General features: G+C 42.4%; 1 protein-coding gene across 1 annotated transcript in view; it reads right to left on the bottom strand.

The window, feature by feature from the left end:
• Window positions 1-2,172: 2,172 nt before the first annotated feature.
• Window positions 2,173-18,045, bottom strand: part of LOC123161186 (uncharacterized) — a gene marked incomplete at both ends in the record, with an annotated part of 35,234 nt that continues 19,361 nt past the window's right edge. The window contains one exon of the mRNA XM_044579035.1: window positions 2,173-3,050. Within this exon, the coding sequence (XP_044434970.1) occupies window positions 2,173-3,050 (878 nt within the window). The remainder of the gene's footprint in view (window positions 3,051-18,045) is intronic.

Below are 18,045 nucleotides of genomic sequence, written 5' to 3'. Positions count from 1 at the left end.
GCCTGGAGGTGCTTGATTTTCTCATGAAGCTTGAATATGGTATCCCCAATGTTCTTGGCATCCAGCTTGTGGTTGTTGGTGAACACTGCGATCATCATCTGGTTGGTGTTGAGTCCACGCTCCACCATCCCTTGGCACTTGAAAACTTGTTGTTCCATGGCTTCAAGCTTTGTCTCCACGCTTCCGGTACGCCTTGGTCCCTCCACATCGCGGATGTGCAGCACCCCCTCACACATCTCAATGGTTTGAGGGTGTTGCAGCACCTCCGCAAGATAGGGGTTGATAACCCTCTCGGAAAACTTGTCCTTGGGAGCGCTTGGAGACGTCATGGTGCTCTAGATCTGTCAGAAAAACAACTCAAAATGAAAATGGAGGATTTTTGCGTGATACGGTGGTCAAAACCGTCGGGAGATTATATAATGATTTTTTACCGACCAAATGATGTAACGTGCAAGAAAACGGAGTCCGGGAGGCACACGAGGTGCCCATGAGACAGGGGCGCGCCTAGTAGGGGGGGCGCCCTCCACCCTCGTGGAGGCCTCGTGTCCTTCCCGAATTACTTCTTGCTTTCCAAAATTCTTAAATATTCCAAAACAGAGAAAAATTGCCATTAGAACTGTTTTGGAGTCGGTATACTTACCATACCACATACCTATTCCTTTTCGGAGTCTGAAACGTTCTGGAAAGTGTCCCTTATGTACTCCTCCGGGGTTACGGTTTCAATAATATTAGTTTAAACATTTCTAGGATTACCTGAGATATAATGTTTGATTCTTTGACCGTTCACCACCCTCGGACTTGTGCCTTCGAAGTTGTTGATTTTTATGGCACCGGAACGATAGACCTCCTCGATAACGTAAGGACCTTCCCATTTAGAGAGAAGTTTTCCTACAAAAAATCTTAAACGAGAGTTCAATAGCAACACATAATCACCTACGTTAAATTCTCACTTTTGTATTATTTTGTCATGCCATCTTTTAACTTTTTCATTGAACATCTTGGCATTCTCGTAGGCCTGGGTTCTCCATTCATCAAGTGAGCTAATATGAAATAACCTCTTCTCACCGACAAGTTTGAAGTCATAGTTGAGCTCTTTAATAGCCCAATATGCTTTATGTTCAAGTTCAAGAGGTAAGTGACATGCTTTTCCGTAAACCATCTTATATGGAGACATACCCATAGGATTTTTATATGCAGTTCTATAGGCCCATAATGCATCATCAAGTTCCTTGGACCAATTCTTTCTAGATCTATTAACAGTCTTTTGCAAAATTAATTTGAGCTCTCTATTGCTCAACTCTACTTGACCACTAGACTGTGGGTGATAAGGAGATGCAATTCTATGATTAACATCATACTTAGCAAGCATTTTACGAAAAGCACCATGAATAAAATGTGAACCACCATCAGTAATAAGATATCTAAGGACTCCAAACCGCGGAAAAATAACTTCTTTAAGCATCTTAATAGAGGTGTTATGATCAACACTACTAGTTGGAATAGCTTTTACCCACTTAGTAACGTAATCAACAACAACTAAAATATGTGTGTATCCATTAGATGCAGGAAAAGGTCCCATATAATCAAAGCCCCAAACATCAAATGGTTCAATAACAAGAGAATAATTCATAGGCATTTCTTGACGTCTACTAATATTACCAATTCTTTCACATTCATCACAAGACAAGACAAACTTATGAGCATCTTTGAAGAGAGTAGGCCAATAAAAACCGGATTGCAATACCTTATGTGCAGTTCTATCTCCAGCGTGGTGTCCTCCATATGGTTCGGAGTGACACTTGCGTAGGACATGTTCATGTTCATGCTCAGGTACACAACGATAACACCATCTACTCCTTCTTTATAAAGGTGTGGGTCATCCCAGAAGTAATGTCTTAAATCATAAAAGAACTTTTTCTTTTGCTGGTATGTGAAACTAGGTGGTATAAATTTAGCAACAATGTAATTAGCATAATCAGCATACCATGGAGCAGTACGAGAAGCATTAATGACCGCTAATTGTTCATCAGGAAAGCTATCATCAATAGGTAGTGGGTCATCAAGAACATTCTCTAACCTAGACAAGTTGTCTGCAACGGGGTTCTCAGCTCCCATTCTATCAATAATATGCAAATCAAATTCTTGGAGCAAGAGAACCCATCTAACAAGTCTAGGCTTAGCATCTTTCTTTTCCATAAGATATTTAATAGCAGCATGATTAGTGTGAATAGTAACTTTAGAATCAACAATATAAGGTCTGAACTTATCACATGCAAATACAACTGCTAAGAATTCTTTTTCAGTGGTAGCATAATTTCTCTGGGCAGTATCAAGAGTTTTACTAGCATACTGGATAAAATTTAATTTCTTATCATCTCTTTGCCCAAGAACAGCACCTACGGCATAATCACTAGCATCAAACATAATATCAAAGGGTAAATTCCAATCAAGTAGCTGAACAATAGGTGCGGTGATCAAAGCTTTATTAAGTACTTCAAATGCTTCTACACAGTCATCATCAAAGACAAAAGGAATATCTTTTTGCAATAAACTAGTTAGAGGCCTAGAGATTTTAGAAAAGTCCTTAATTAACCTCCTATAAAAACCGGCATGACCAAGGAAACTTCTTATACCTTTAATGTCCTTGGGACATGGGATCTTTTCAATAGCATCAACTTTAGCTTTATCAACTTCAATACCTCTTTCAGAAATTTTATGCCCCAAGACAATGCCTTCATTAACCATAAAGTGGCACTTTTCCCAATTCAAGACGAGACTAGTGTCTTCACATCTCTGCAAAACTCGATTAAGGTTGCTCAAGCAATCATCAAAAGAGGATCCATAAACGGAGAAATCATCCATGAATACCTCACAAATCTTTTCACAAAAGTCAGAGAATATAGCCATCATGCATCTTTGAAAGGTAGCAGGTGCATTACATAAACCAAAAGGCATACGTCTATAAGCAAAAGTACCGAAAGGGCAAGTAAAAGTAGTTTTTGATTGATCCTCCGCCGACACAAGTATTTGAGAGAAACCAGAATAACCATCTAGAAAGCACAAATGCGTGTGTTTGGATAGTCTTTCTAGCATTTGATCAATAAAAGGTAAAGGGTAATGATCTTTCTTAGTAGCTTTATTTAATTTACGGAAATCAGTTACCATCCTATAACCTATAGTAATTCTTTGCGGGATCAATTCATCTTTATCATTAGGAACAATAGTAATACCTCCCTTCTTAGGGACGCAATGGACAGGACTTACCCAATCACTATCAGCAACAGGATAAATTATACCTGCCTCAAGGAGCTTTAGTATCTCCTTTCTTACCACTTCTTTCATCTTAGGATTTAACCGTCGTTGAGGATCTCTAACTAGTTTGGCATCTTTTTCCAATTTTATTTTGTGTTGGCATAGAGTGGGACTAATGCCCATAAGATCATCCAGAGGATATCCAATAGTAGCACGGTGCTTCTTCAGAGTTTTCAATAACCTTTCCTCTTCTTGCACTGAAAGGTTAGCACTAATAATAGCAGGATATATCTTCTTTTCATCAAGATAAGCATATTTAAGATTATCAGGTAAAGGTTTAAGCTCAAACACGGGATCACCCTTGGGTGGAGGGAGATCCCCTAGGATTTCAACAGGCAAGTTGTGTTTCCGAATAGGACCCTGTTGAAGGAATACTTCATCTATTTCCCTTCTTTCATTCATAAACATATCATTTTCATGGTCTAGCAAATATTGTTCTAACAGATCAGTAGGAGGTACAGCAATAGAAGCAAGACCAATAATTTCATCCTTACTAGGCAATTCTTTATCACGGGGTTGTCTACGGAATTTAGCAAAATTACTCATGTTTCATATCCCCCAAGCCAATTGTAACAACATCCTTTTCACAATCAATCTTAGCATTAACAGTATTCAAGAAGGGTCTACCAAATATAATGGGACAAAAGCTATCTTGTGGGGAACCTAGAACAAGGAAATCAGCAGGATATTTAACTTTCCCACACAAGACTTTGACATCTCTAACAATCCCAAATGGCTTAATAGTATCTCTATTGGCAAGCTTAATTGTAACATCAATACCTTCTAACTCAGCAGGTGCACTATCATGCATAATTTCATTATATAAGGAAATAGGTATTGCACTAGCACTGGCACCCATATCAAATAAGCCATGATAACAATGATCTCCTATTTTAATAGAAGTAACAAGCATGCCTACAACAGGTCTATGTATCTTAGCATCTGGTTTAGCAATATTAGCAGTTTCACCACAGAAGTAAATAACATGCCCATCTATATTATCATCCAAGAGATCTTTAACCATAGCAATAATAGGTTCAACTTTCATTTTCTCATGATGTAAATGTTCTAGTATTACTCTTATGAACCACAGTTGAAGCTTTAGCATGATCCCTTATTCTAACAGGAAAAGGTGGTTTCTCAACATAAGTAGTAGGAACAATAGGATCAGTATAAGCGATAGTCTTTTCTTCAACTGTAACAGGTGCAACTACTTTTACTTCAATGGGAGGATTATATTTAAACCACTTATCCTTAGGGAGATCAACGTGAGTAGCAAAAGATTCACAGAAAGAAGCTACTATCTCAGAGTCAAGTCCATATTTAGCGCTAAATCCACGAAAAGCAACGGTATCCATAAAATATTTAACACAATCAAACTTAGGTGTCATACCTGACTCCTTACCATCATCGGAACCCCAATCTTCAGAGTTGTGTTTAATTATTTCCAATGAATCCCACTTGAATTCAGTAGTCTTCAGCATATAAGAACCAGCACAAGAAGTATCAAGCATGGTGCAATCATTGAGAGAAAGCCGAGCATAAAAATTTTGAATAATTATTTCTCTTGAGAGCTCATGATTGGGGCATGAGTATAACATTGAATTAAGCCTTCCCCAAGCTTGAGCAATGCTTTCTCCTTCGCAAGGCCAGAAATTATATATGTAATTACGATCACGATGAACGAGATGCATAGGATAGAACTTCTGGTGAAATTCCAACTTCAATCGTTTATAGTTCCAAGATCCCGTATCATCACATAGCCTATACCATGTCAATGCATCTCCCTTCAAAGATAAAGGGAAGACCTTCCTCTTAACAACACAAATAATCCACAAACTTCATCCACAAAGATAAGGTGTAAATCGGGATGCAATGTTCCATCTCCTGTAAAGGGACTAGCTAGCAGTTTCTCTATCATACCCGAAGGAATCTCAAAGTAAAAAAATTCAGTAGGTTCAGTAGGTTGAGGAGAAACTCCTTGCTCTACTGGTGGGGGCGAAGATACCCCGAACAAGCCCCTCAAAGGATTAGTTTCCATAGTAACAAGTGACAGAAAATTTCAGCACACTATATAAATGTTTCCTTACCGAGTTCCACTTACCAAAGGCGCTTCACTCCCTGGCATCGGCGCCAGAAAAGAGGCTTGATGACCCACAAGTATACGGGATCTATCATAGTCCTTTGTATAAGTAAGAGTGTCGAACCCAACGAGGAGCAGAAGGAAATGACAAGCGGTTTTCAATAAGGTATTCTCTGCAAGCACTGAAATTGTAGGTAACAGATAGTTTTGTGATAAGATAATTTGTAACGGGTGACAAGCAATGAAAGTAAATAAAGTGCAGCAAGGTGGCCCAGTCCTTTTTGTAGCAAAGGACAAGCTTGGACAATTTCTTATAATGAGAAAAGCACTCCCGAGGACACATGGGAATTATCGTCAAGCTAGTTTTCATCACGCTCATATGATTCGCGTTCAGTACTTTGATAATTTGATATGTGGGTGGACCGGTGCTTGGGTGCTGCCCTTTCTTGGACAAGCATCCCACTTATGATTAACCCCTATTATAAGCATCCGCAACTACAAAAGAAGTATTTAGGTAAACCTAACCATACCATGAAACTAGTGGATCCAAATCAGCCCCTTACGAAGCAACGCATAAACTAGAGTTTAAGCTTCTGTCACTCTAGCAACCCATCATCTACTTATTACTTCCCAATGCCTTCCTCTAGGCCCAAATAATGGTGAAGTGTCATGTAGTCGACGTTCACATAACACCACTAGAGGAGAGACAACATACATCTCATCAAAATATCGAACGAATACCAAATTCACATGACTACTAATAGCAAGACTTCACCCATGTCCTCAGGAACAAACGTAACTACTCACAAAGCATATTCATGTTCATGATCAGAGGAGTATTAATATGCATTAAGGATGTGAACATATGATCTTCCACCAAGTAAACCAATTAGCATCAACTACAAGGAGTAATCAACACTACTAGCAACCCACAGGTACCAATTTGTGGTTTTGATACAAGATTGGATACAAGAGATGAACTAGGGTTTTGAGAGGAGATGGTGCTGGTGAAGATGTTGATGGAGATTGACCCCCTCCCGATGAGAGGATCGTTGGTGATGACGATGGTGATGATTTCCCCCTCCCGGAGGGAAGTTTCCCCGGCAGAACAGCTCCGCCGGAGCCCTAGATTGGTTCCGCCAAGGTTCCACCTCGTGGTGGCGGAGTTTCGTCCCGTAAGCTTGCTAATGATTTTTTTTCAGGGTAAAAGTCTTCATATAGTAGAAGATGGGCACCGGAGGGCCAACAGGGGGCCTAGGAGACAGGGGGCGCGCCCAGTAGGGGGGCGCCCCCCACCCTCCTGGCCAGGGTGTGGGCCCCCTCTGGTATTTTCTTCGCTCAATAATTCTTATTAATTCCAAAAATGACTTCCGTGGAGTTTTAGGATTTTTGGAGCTGTGCAGAATAGGTTTCCAATATTTGCTCCTTTTCTAGCCAGAATTTCAGCTGCCGGCATTCTCCCTCTTCATGATAAACCTTGCAAAATAAGAGAGAATAGCCATAAGTATTGTGACATAATGTGTAATAACAGCCCATAATGCAATAAATATCGATATAAAAGCATGATGCAAAATGGACGTATCAATATGCCAAGGACAACTATCAAGTCACAGGCTCTTGTGGATTTCATCAATGACTGGACAGAGTTGCAGATGCCTGAGGATAAGTCGGACAACACTTATTGGACAATCCACTTTGATGGGTCTCGACAGCTTGAGGGCTCGGGGGCTGGAGCTATCTTGACTTCCCCATGAGGTGATAAGTTTTGTTATGTGCTACGACTAATGTTCCCTTGCACTAATAATGCAGCTGAGTATGAGGCTTTGCTTCATGGCCTACGAGTGGCCAAGGAAATGAATTTAAGTCGGGTCAGGTGCTTTGGCGACTCAGGTTTGGTGGCTCAGCAAGTTTCAGGTACTTGGGATTCTAAAGATCCGCTCATGGTTGTCAGAAGTTTTCTCAATGGACTCACGTGTCGGCTCAAGAATTGAGGATGATTCCAATTACTTGTCCGTTTGTGCTCTGGGGCTTGACATGGTCGGAACTTTCAAAAGGTCTAAGGATAAAAAGACCCGCCTCTTAGTGGCAGTTGATAAATTCACTAAGTGGGTTGAAGCAGAACCAGTCAACAAGTGTGATGCAGCCACAATAGTACAATTCATGAAAAAAGTAATTTTTTGTTTTAGTTATCCTCACAGCATTATAACTGATAATGGCACTAATTTGTCCAAAGGTGCTATGAAAGAGTTCTGTCAACAAGAGCATATTCGTCTTGATGTCTCATCTGTAGCTCATCCTCAGTCCAATGGTCAAGTAGAACGAGCCAATCAAGAAATCTTAAGAGGGATCAAACCCCGGCTTATGGTCCCTTTGCAGAGGACGCCGGGTTGTTGGGTTGAGGAGTTACCCTATGTGTTGTGGAGTATAAACACCACCCCCAACAGATCGACGGGTTACACACCTTTCTTCATAGTTTACGGGGCTGAGGCGGTTCTGCCAAGTGATATCCGTCATGACTCACCCCGCGTGGCGGCTCATGTTGAAGCTGATAATGAAAGAGCACGATAGGATGCTCTTAACTTGTTGATGAGGAACGTGACCTGGTGGCGGCTCGTTCGGCAATATACCAGCAAGATCTGCGCCGTTATCATAGCCACCGGGTTAAATCTCGAACCTTTAAAGAAGGCGACTTGGTGCTCCGGCTCATCTAGGATCAAACAAATATGCACAAATTATCCCCGCCTTGGGAAGGGCCTTTTGTGGTCAGCACGAATCTAAACAACGGGTCATACTACATCATTGATATTCGAGAAAACAAGGACTCACACACATCGGAGGAGGAGACCCACCGGCCATGGAACATTGCTCATATGCGACCATATTACACTTGAGCCACCAGCTCTTATGCTCTACATACCTTCATCAATGTATATATTTTGATCAGTAAAGCCGGCATCCCTGAAAGTTCGGGGATTCTGTCATTTCATTTCAAAATATGAGTCTTTATTGTCTATTCAGAAAGGTCATTTGGGGGCATCCTATTCAATGAACATAGCTCGCTCACCCATCTTGATCCGGCCTACCCGCCGCCTTATTGGACATTTGGGGGCTTCCTGTTTAATGAACATAGCTTGCTCACCCATCTTGATCTGTCCTACCCGCCATCTCATTGGTCTCATGGGGGCTTCTTGCTCACCGAGTATAGCTGTTCACACCCATGAGATCCGGTTTCCAAGCCGACTTTGAGTTAAACCTGCCTGTTCACAAGATGCTACTCCGCTAGGTGACCCACCAAACTCTTGATAGTTAATCTTTTCCATAAGACCCTGAACTTGTCAGGGTTAAAATGGCGGCCTTTGTCACATGAGAGCCGGCTTACAGAGAGCTAGGACAAACTCGCCTGTTGTCGCAGCCTCTCTGATATGTGGCCCATTTGTACTCTTACCAGTTAATCTTTTAAATAAGACCCTGAACTTGTTATGGTTAAAACAACGGATTTATGTCACGTGAGAGCCGGCTTATGGGAAAAAAACTGATTTTTTTTTCAAAAAATAGAATCGAGCTACTCTTATGGACCTGTCAAGCTTCCGGCTTACAAATCTATTTATTCACAGCATCATTATGCTCTTGGTCTACAGGTATGACTTCATATTTGAATAAGTATTTGGGTTTTTCAACCCGCCCTGGTTATGGACTTTGAGTCGCCAGAATATATTATGTTGGACATTATGACCCGCCCGACCATAAGCCGCCAGGGTATCTGTTGTTCACTATGTATGTAGGAAGCTTGCAAAACATATGATATTCCTTGCATGATCATCAAAAGCACATGGAAAAATCATCAGCAGTTTCAAAACCTAAAACATGCATGATGACATGACAAATCATTGTTTTCACTAGCCTATTACAAGGCTCTCTAGGCCCAAATGATTAAGTGTTTTTAAGAAGAGGCACCGCGATACAATCTGAGAACTCCCTAAGGATCAGTTATCTTGGCCTTGGCGACTTGAAGCTTACGGGTCATCCTGCGCCGGCTCTTCCTCTTCTTCTTCCGTCATCTGGAAGTTCGGCGATGCCTAGTTGAGGCCAGTCATGCCTTGGAATTCAGCTTTGTCATCAATAAGTTCAAACGGATCAATTTCAGGAGCAAACGTATGCTTACGTGTTGGAGGGATGAGATCCACAACATCGTAGGCCGACACCCTCACTTTTGAATTCTCTGCCATATAAGCCACCTGATATTTGGACAGGTCAGTTTCTTCGGCGAGTTGGCTTGCCAGTGGGTGCATCTCCTTCATGCAAGCAGCAAACTCATCCTGATAAAAGGGAGACCCATCCTCTTTGAAACATGGGTAGCCAATGGCCAGCTCAACCGGGTCTAATTCTACCTGCCACGCCTTTGCCCGACTCAAGGCAGTAATAGCGCTGGCTCTTGCAGATGACCACTTTATTTCTTTGTTTCTTGCGGGCAGAACAGAGAGCTTATTCAAAACATCCCTGAGAAGAGCAGGTGCTTGCTTGGTGTGTGAGATGGTGACTAGTATTTGCTGAGCGCCTGTATATGGTTGCTCCACCAGCGTATAAACCGCCTTTAGCTTTACTAGCATATCTTGGCCAAGGTTAGTACTCCTGGGGCTTGTTAAACAAACATGCAGTTAAGTCGCCAAGCGGGTTAAGAAGTTGAGCATTGGAAATGATCAAAATACTCAGTATTACTTATGAAAGATAGCGACAGTCATCTGCATAATGTGGCGTTTTAAGCCGGTGAGCTCTGCGGTGACCTCTTGCAAAGAAGCTTCAGCGTTTTTGGCTCTCTCCACTAAGGTAGTCTTTTCTTCAGCCTAGGCAATTCTCTCTGGAGAAAACCTGGTTTTCAGTTTTTCCATTTCATCCATGCTGAATTTGAACTTGGAGCCAGCTTTCTGGGTCTCAAACCCTTAGAGCTTGAGTCTGGTTTTCATATCAGCCAAGTGAGATGAGGCCTCCTGTAAAACAAGAGGTTAAACAATTATAAGCAGCTATGTTAAGATGTCATATAGACAAAGTCCCAAGCCCTTTGCAAGCAACAACACTTGGCCTTGGGGGCTAATGGGTGCAGAAGTTCTTTCAAAAAGTGGCAGCTACATCCGGTTCATCTTTTTCAAAGGTAACCCGGCCTGTGAGGGCTATGAGGTGAAGTTTTATTCAGAAGCTAAATGATCCAGCTCATCTTTTCCAAAGCAAGCTGGTTCATGGCGGCTCTGGCTCAAAGTTTTTACTATGATATACTAATTAAAGTCTTTGCCATACTAACTAAATTCTTTCCTATGACTAAGACTTGGGGGATGAATGAATATATTAACAAAGGAAGCAGAAGTTTGCACCTCATATTTTTGGTGCATCTGCTTGACTATGCCCATCTCAAAATCACGGCTAGTGTGCACTTGACTGAGATAGCCCGAGAGTAGTTCACTGACGCCTAGATGAGAATAGTTGGCAATGTCAAACTTGGCCTTGCGCTTTTCAATCAATTCTTCCTTGGCGGAGTGCTTAGCAAGGATGGTAGGATTCCCCAGCTCTGTGTAGCTAGTGCCAGTGATCAGAACATCTTCAGTATTCTCCTTAGAAGGCTTGATTGGACTTGGCGGCTTAGCACCTGAAGGATCAACATCCATAGGATTGGTGGAGGCGCCAGGGTTCTCTGGTGGCGGGTCGTCAGTAACCTCCTCGTGGTTTTGCACAGAAGCTTCAGATATTGGCGTTTGTTTTTCTGGCTCATGGATCTTTGGGTCTTCTACCGGCTTATGAGTCTTCACCTTCTTGCTTGGCTTTGTTATCCCACTGCAGGAAAAGGATGAAGATGCTAGTATATATGTGTACAAATGCTAAAACAACAAAGTCAAAAGTCATTACCCAGGGGCAGTTTTGAAAGTCGGTAGTTGGTTTGAGAAGAGTCGCCAGAAGAGGAATGAGAAGTTCCCTGATAATTTAAGTCGGAAGGAGTAAGTGGTGGGCGAACAAGATCCGCCTTTGAATAAAAAGAGTTTGAATTCCGAGGCACCTCTTTCTGATGCTTGCGAGGGGCCGGTGTGTTGGGAAACCCCAAGGATAGCTCTCCGCCTCCACTATTCTGAGTTCAGCGCCGGTTCTCATGTCGTTGTTGCTTCAAACTAAAGTTTGGATCCAAGTAAGCTAAAGGGTGAGAAAACCTTACTTTTTGGGTCACCTGTCGAATTTTCTGTCTTGGCAAAAGCTTTGAGTTAGAGGAAATAGTAGTTACCTCTTCATCACATGCCTGGCTGGCTTTCGCGTCGTCCTGAGAGTAGTCAACGTTAATAAGATGTATAAAAAGGGAACCAAGAGAGTAAAGCTCTACCTCCGACTCATTATCAAAAGTGAATAGCTCTGAGGCGGTTGATTTCTTCTTATTTTTCTTAGGGGCCTTGGTCTTAGCCCTGGGTTTCTTGGGTGCCTTCTCCTTCTCTTCATACTTCTTATCCAAAAAAGCAGATTCAGCCTGCATAAGTTACAAGAAGATAAGGGATATGCAGATTATATAAATAGTGGGTGGGGTAAATGAGTTGGAGAGCTTACATCTGGTGGCGGGTTAAGTTTGCAGAAGGGATTCAACCCCACTTTGTTGCAGTTCTCCAAGCTCTCCCCAAGAAGGGTCTTGGTCATGTCATGGATCCCTTTATTAGTCAGACGAATTTGGCAGTGCCGTTGCGGATCTTTGACATCACCAGTATATGTGCACATTAAGTCGGACCGGCGGCTCAAAGGCATAACCCTCCAAGAAACCCAGCAACGTACCAGGTCGACGCCAGTCAAACCGTTGGCCAGCAAAGCTCTAACCTTTGAAAAGGTAGGCATATATTTGGCTCATTCAGCACTGGTGAGCCGCTCTAGAAGAGGGTGCTTTGGGTTGAGTCGGTGGTCACGATAGCCCGACAGAGGATTCTCTTCAGTCGAAGATGTGTCTTGGCAGTAGAACCAAGTTTGATTCTAATCCTTAGGATGACTTGGAAGTGCAGCAGATGGAAAAATAGCTTCTCTTCACCATTTAATTGAGACTCCACCAAGCTCTAAGCTGGGCCCGTCTGTGAATTCAGTCTGGCGGTTCAAATAATAATACTCTCTTAAGAGTTCAATGTTGGGATCTTCTTGAAGGTACACTTCGTAGAAGACTTGGAAATTGCTGATATTTGATACGGAATTGGGTCCGATAACTTGGGGATGGATTTGAAAAAAGTGCAGAACATCACAGAAGAATTTTGACCCGGGTGGTGAGAAGCCCCGGTTTATGTGATCAGCAAAAACGATAACCTCATTCTCCTTTGGCTGAGGTCTAGCTTCATCTGGGTTTGGAACACGCCAGTGAATGATATTCTTTGTTGACAAGATGCCCGTTTTAACATAATAATCAAGCATTTCTTATGTGATGATGGAAGGGACCCAGTCACATTAAGTGGCGGTCTTAGTCATGTTTGCTGTGCAAGGCCTAAAAAGAAGATTAAAAGCATGGTTAAGCCGACAGGGCGTAGCCGGCTTATCACAACGTTAAATTGGCAGTTCAAAAAGGGATTCAGAGTTAAGCCGGAAGGCACTTGGCGGGTTACATGTTATCATTTAAATCGCCATGGAGGGCTAATGTCTACAGATCTAGAGTGGAGTAACTTTTTGACGAAGTGGTGAAAAAACAGGTTCTGCAAAGTCTCGCTTATGATTTTGGATCTACAATGGTCCTAAAAATAAAATTAATTCCGAAACCTAAGGCTACGATAGTGGAAGAACGTGTGAGCCCGGGGTGTTACACAGCGGTCCTGAAATGGCAAGAGTTTGAGTTAAAATTATGGAAAGTTACATCTGGGGTGTTACACAGATTTTGTGGCCAATACTAATGCACAGTCCGGTGATCGCAGTCGCAAGGGACAATTCCAGCCCCAATCTGGATGGCAGAAGTTCAATTTACAGGTGATATTGAACCAATCTTGTCCAAAACATAGTCATCCCAATAGGCCATCAACCCACCTATGGAAGGATTGCAGTATCATGAGGGAGTACAGGAATTATAACTCTCACCAGGATCACAATAACGGTAATGGCCCACACGGCGAGTCAGGCTCCGGTTCGCACGGGTCCGGCTTCGGGTGTGGCAGTTCAAATTCCGGTTTTCAAGGTCAGGGCAATCAAAAGGCGGCTTTAACCAGCAGCCCAATCAAGCAATCAGCAACAACAATCAGGGTATCAGAGCAACCTGAAGTAGCTAAGCAGTGCCCAGTATCATGTTTTTACTACTATCTTGTGCAAGCGAGATCAGAAAGTTCATAAGCGAGCGGTGAGTGCCGTTGAGCCGGTTGTGCCTCAATATTTACGATGGTCAGAGCAACCAGTCGTATGGAGCCGTGAGGATCACCCGCCCTGGGTTGATAATCTGGATTAGTTGGCTCTGGTGGTGGCTCCTCAGGTTGGAGGTTACAAGTTCACTAAGGTGCTCATGGATGGAGGCAACGGTATCAACATCTTGTATTATGATACTTTTCACCGGATGAGTCTGACTGACAAAGATCTTAATCCGTCCTCTATAGTCTTTCATGGAGTGGTGCCTGGTAAGTCGGCCTACCTAGTTGGTAAGATTGCTTTGGAAGTAGCATTTGGCAATGAACACAATTACAGGCTAGAGACGTTAACCTTTCAAGTGGTCAAGATCAAAAGTCCCTATGATGCTCTGTTTGGACGGCCGGCTTACGCCAAATTCATGGCACGACCTTGTTATGTGTATCTGCAGCTTAAGATGCTGGGCCGCAAGGGTACCATCACAGTACATGGTGACAGGAAAATAGCTCTAGAATGTGAGGAAGGCGATGATGCGTATGCTGAGTCTATCTGCAATAGAGGAGTTGAAGTTTTATAAAGACAATGTTGACCCGGCGGATATGACCCCTTTGGAAAAGCCAACAATAGAGCATGACCCGTTGCTGAAGTTTAATTTGGCAGACAATACCAAACGGGTTGACTTTGTCCCTGGCAATTCATCCAAGCAGTTCACCATTGGTGCCAATATGGATCCAAAATAGGAAAGCGCACTCATCGAGTTCATCCATGAGAACCGGGACATCTTTGCATGGAAACCTTCACACGTGCCAAGTGTACCGAGGGAACTCGCTGAGCACACTCTCAATTTTGATCCTAAGTTTAAATCGGTCAAGCAGTTCCTTCGTCGTTTTAATGAAGAGAGACGCAAGGCCATTGGGGAAGAAGTGGCTTGGCTCTTAGCAGCTGGGTTCATCGTTGAAGTCTTCCACCCTGAGTGGTTGGCTAATCCGGTGCTAGTACTTAAGAAAAATGGTACTTGGCGCATGTGTGTGTATTACACAAACCTTAACAAGGCTTGCCCAGCTAATCCATTTGCCCTCCCTCGTATTGATCAGATCATAGATGCTATGGCGGGTTGTGAGCATTTGTGTTCCCTAGATGCTTATTCCGGATACCATCAGAACAAGATGGCAATCAAAGACTAAGAGAAGACGGCTATCATCACGCCTTTTGGAGCTTTCTGCTATGTGTCTATGCCTTTTGGGATTAAGAGTTCCCAGACAACATATCAACGTTGTGTGCCGAACTGTTTTCATAGTCAGATTGGGCGCAATGTTCATGCCTATGTGGATGATATTGTTGTCAAATCCAGAAAGAAGGAGACTCTTTTGGAGGATCTAAAAGAGACATTTGATAATCTCTGGGTCTACAAGATGATGCTTAACCCATCCAAGTGCGTTTTTCATGTGCCTGCAGGAAAGCTTTTAGGGTTTTTGGTCTCCGAGAGAGGCATTGAAGCTAACCTAGAGAAAATCAAGGCTATTACCTCACTGGCTAAGCCGGCATGTGTCAATGATGTTCAACTCCTGGTGGCTCGTATTGCAGCTTTAAGCCGGTTTATAAGCCGCCTGGGAGAGAAGGCTATTCCTCTCTACTAGATAATGAAGAAAACATATCACTTTGTTTGGGGTGATGCTGCCAACGAGGCGTTTGAAGCACTTAAGAAGCAACTCGTCGAGCTGCTAGTTTTCACCGCTCCCATTGAGAAGGAATCTTTACTCTTATATGTGGCAACAAATAGTAGAGCTGTCAGCGTCGCCGTTGTGGTGGAAAGGAAAGAGCCGGGTAAGGAGTATCCAGTCCAAAGGTCGGTTTATTATGTCAGTGAGGTTTTGATTGAGTCAAAGCGAAGATACCCACATTTGCCAAAACTAGTATATGGGGTGTTCATGGCTAGTCGCAAATTGAAGCAGTATTTTCTTGGTCATCCCATTACCATGGTCAGTTCTGCTCCATTAGGTGATATTATTCAAAACAGGGAGGCCACAGGCAGAGTGGCTAAGTGGGCCATTGAACTTGGTCCCCATGGGTTAAAATATATGTGATGACCCACAAGTATAGGGGATCTATCATAGTCCTTTTGATAAGTAAGAGTGTCGAACCCAACAAGGAGCAGAAGGAAATGACAAGCGGTTTTCAATAAGGTATTCTGTGCAAGCACTAAAATTGTAGGTAACAGATAGTTTTGTGATAAGATAATTTGTAACGGGTAACAAGCAATGAAAGTAAATAAAGTGCAGCAAGGTGGCCCAATCCTTTTGTAGCAAAGGACAAGCCTGGGCAATTTCTTATAATGAGAAAAGCGCTCACAAGGACACATGGGAATTATCGTCAAGATAGTTTTCATCACGCTCATATGATTAACATTCGGTACTTTGATAATTTGATATGTGGGTGGACCGGTGCTTGGATGCTGCCCTTTCTTGGACAAGCATCCCACTGATGATTAACCCCTATTGCAAGCATCCACAACTACAAAAGAAGTATTAAGGTAAACCTAACCATAGCATGAAACTAGTGGATCCAAATCAGCCCCTTACGAAGCAACGCATAAACTAGGGTTTAAGCTTCTATCGCTCTAGCAACCCATCATCTACTTATTACTTCCCAATGCCTTCCTCTAGGCCCAAATAACGGTGAAGTGTCATGTAGTCAACGTTCACATAACACCACTAGAGGAGAGACAACATACATCTCATCAAAATATCGAACGAATACCAAATTCACATGACTAATAATAGCAAGACTTCACCCATGTCCTCAGGAACAAACGTAACTACTCACAAAGCATATTCATGTTCATGATCAGAGGAGTATTAATATGCATTAAGGATGTGAACATATGATCTTCCACCAAGTAAACCAATTAGCATCAACTACAAGGAGTAATCAACACTACTAGCAACCCACAGGTACCAATTTGTGGTTTTGATACAAGATTGGATACAAGAGATGAACTAGGGTTTTGAGAGGAGATGGTGCTGGTGAAGATGTTGATGGAGATTGACCCCCTCCCGATGAGAGGATCGTTGCTGATGATGATGGTGATGATTTCCCCCCCTCGGAGGGAAGTTTCCCCGGCAGAACAGCTCCGCCGGAGCCCTAGATAGGTTCCGCCAAGGTTCCACCTCGTAAGCTTGGTTATGATTTTTTTCAGGATAAAAGCCTTCATATAGCAGAAAATGGGCACCGGAGGGCCAACAGGGGGGCGCGCCCCCACCCTCCTGGCCAGGGTGTGGGCCCCCTCTGGTATTTTCTTCGCTCAATAATTCTTATTAATTCCAAAAATGACTTCCGTGGAGTTTCAGGATTTTTGGAGCTGTGCAGAATAGGTTTCCAATATTTGCTCCTTTTCCAGCCAGAATTCCAGCTGCCGGCATTCTCCCTCTTCATAATAAACCTTGCAAAATAAGAGAGAATAGCCACAAGTATTGTGACATAACGTGTAATAACAGCCCATAATGCAATAAATATCAATATAAAAGCATGATGCAAAATGGACGTATCAACTCCCCCAAGCTTAGACCTCGCTTGTCCTCAAGCGGAAGCCGAAATCGAAAAATATGTCCACATGTTTAGGGATAGAGGTGTCGATAAAAAAATACTGACAAGAGGGCATCATGATCATTCTTATAACAGCAACATATATAGATTTTATCATATGATTTCTTATGGTCAAGTAACAATCTATTCACAATGTCAAGTATGATTCAGAAACTTCATTGAAAACTAGCAAACTATAATCTCAGTCATTGAAGCAATTGTAATTTATCATAACATCGGAAAGAGTCAAGAATAGAGCTTTTCAGCAAGTCGACATACTCAACTATCATATAGTCTTCTACAATTGCTAACACTCATGCAATATTTATGGTTATGAAGTTTTAATCGGACACTGAGAAAGATAGGGGCTTATAATTTCGTCTCCCAACATAATCACCTTTGGGTGATGTCAACAATAATAGTTCATGCTAACTTACATCCAATTGGATATATATATCAGGATCTTTCCAACATGAGGTGCTTGCCAAAGGATAGAATAAAAAAGGGAAAGGTGAAGATCACCTTGACTCTTGCATAAAGTAAAAGGCATAAAGTAAAAGATAGGCCCTTCATAGAGGGAAGCAGAGATTGTCATGCTTTTAGGGTTGGATGCACAAAATCTTAATGCAAAAGAATGTCACTTTATGTTGCCACTTGTGATATGAACCTTTATTATGCAGTCCATCCCTTTTATTACTTCCATATCTCACGATCGTATAAAGCTTATTTTCTCCGCACTAATAAGTCATACA

This window comes from Triticum aestivum, chromosome 7B (assembly GCF_018294505.1).
Source record: "Triticum aestivum cultivar Chinese Spring chromosome 7B, IWGSC CS RefSeq v2.1, whole genome shotgun sequence".
Classification (NCBI taxonomy): Eukaryota; Viridiplantae; Streptophyta; class Magnoliopsida; order Poales; family Poaceae; genus Triticum; species Triticum aestivum.
Note: the sequence above shows the minus strand (reverse complement) of the source record. Positions and strands in the feature narration are given on the sequence as shown.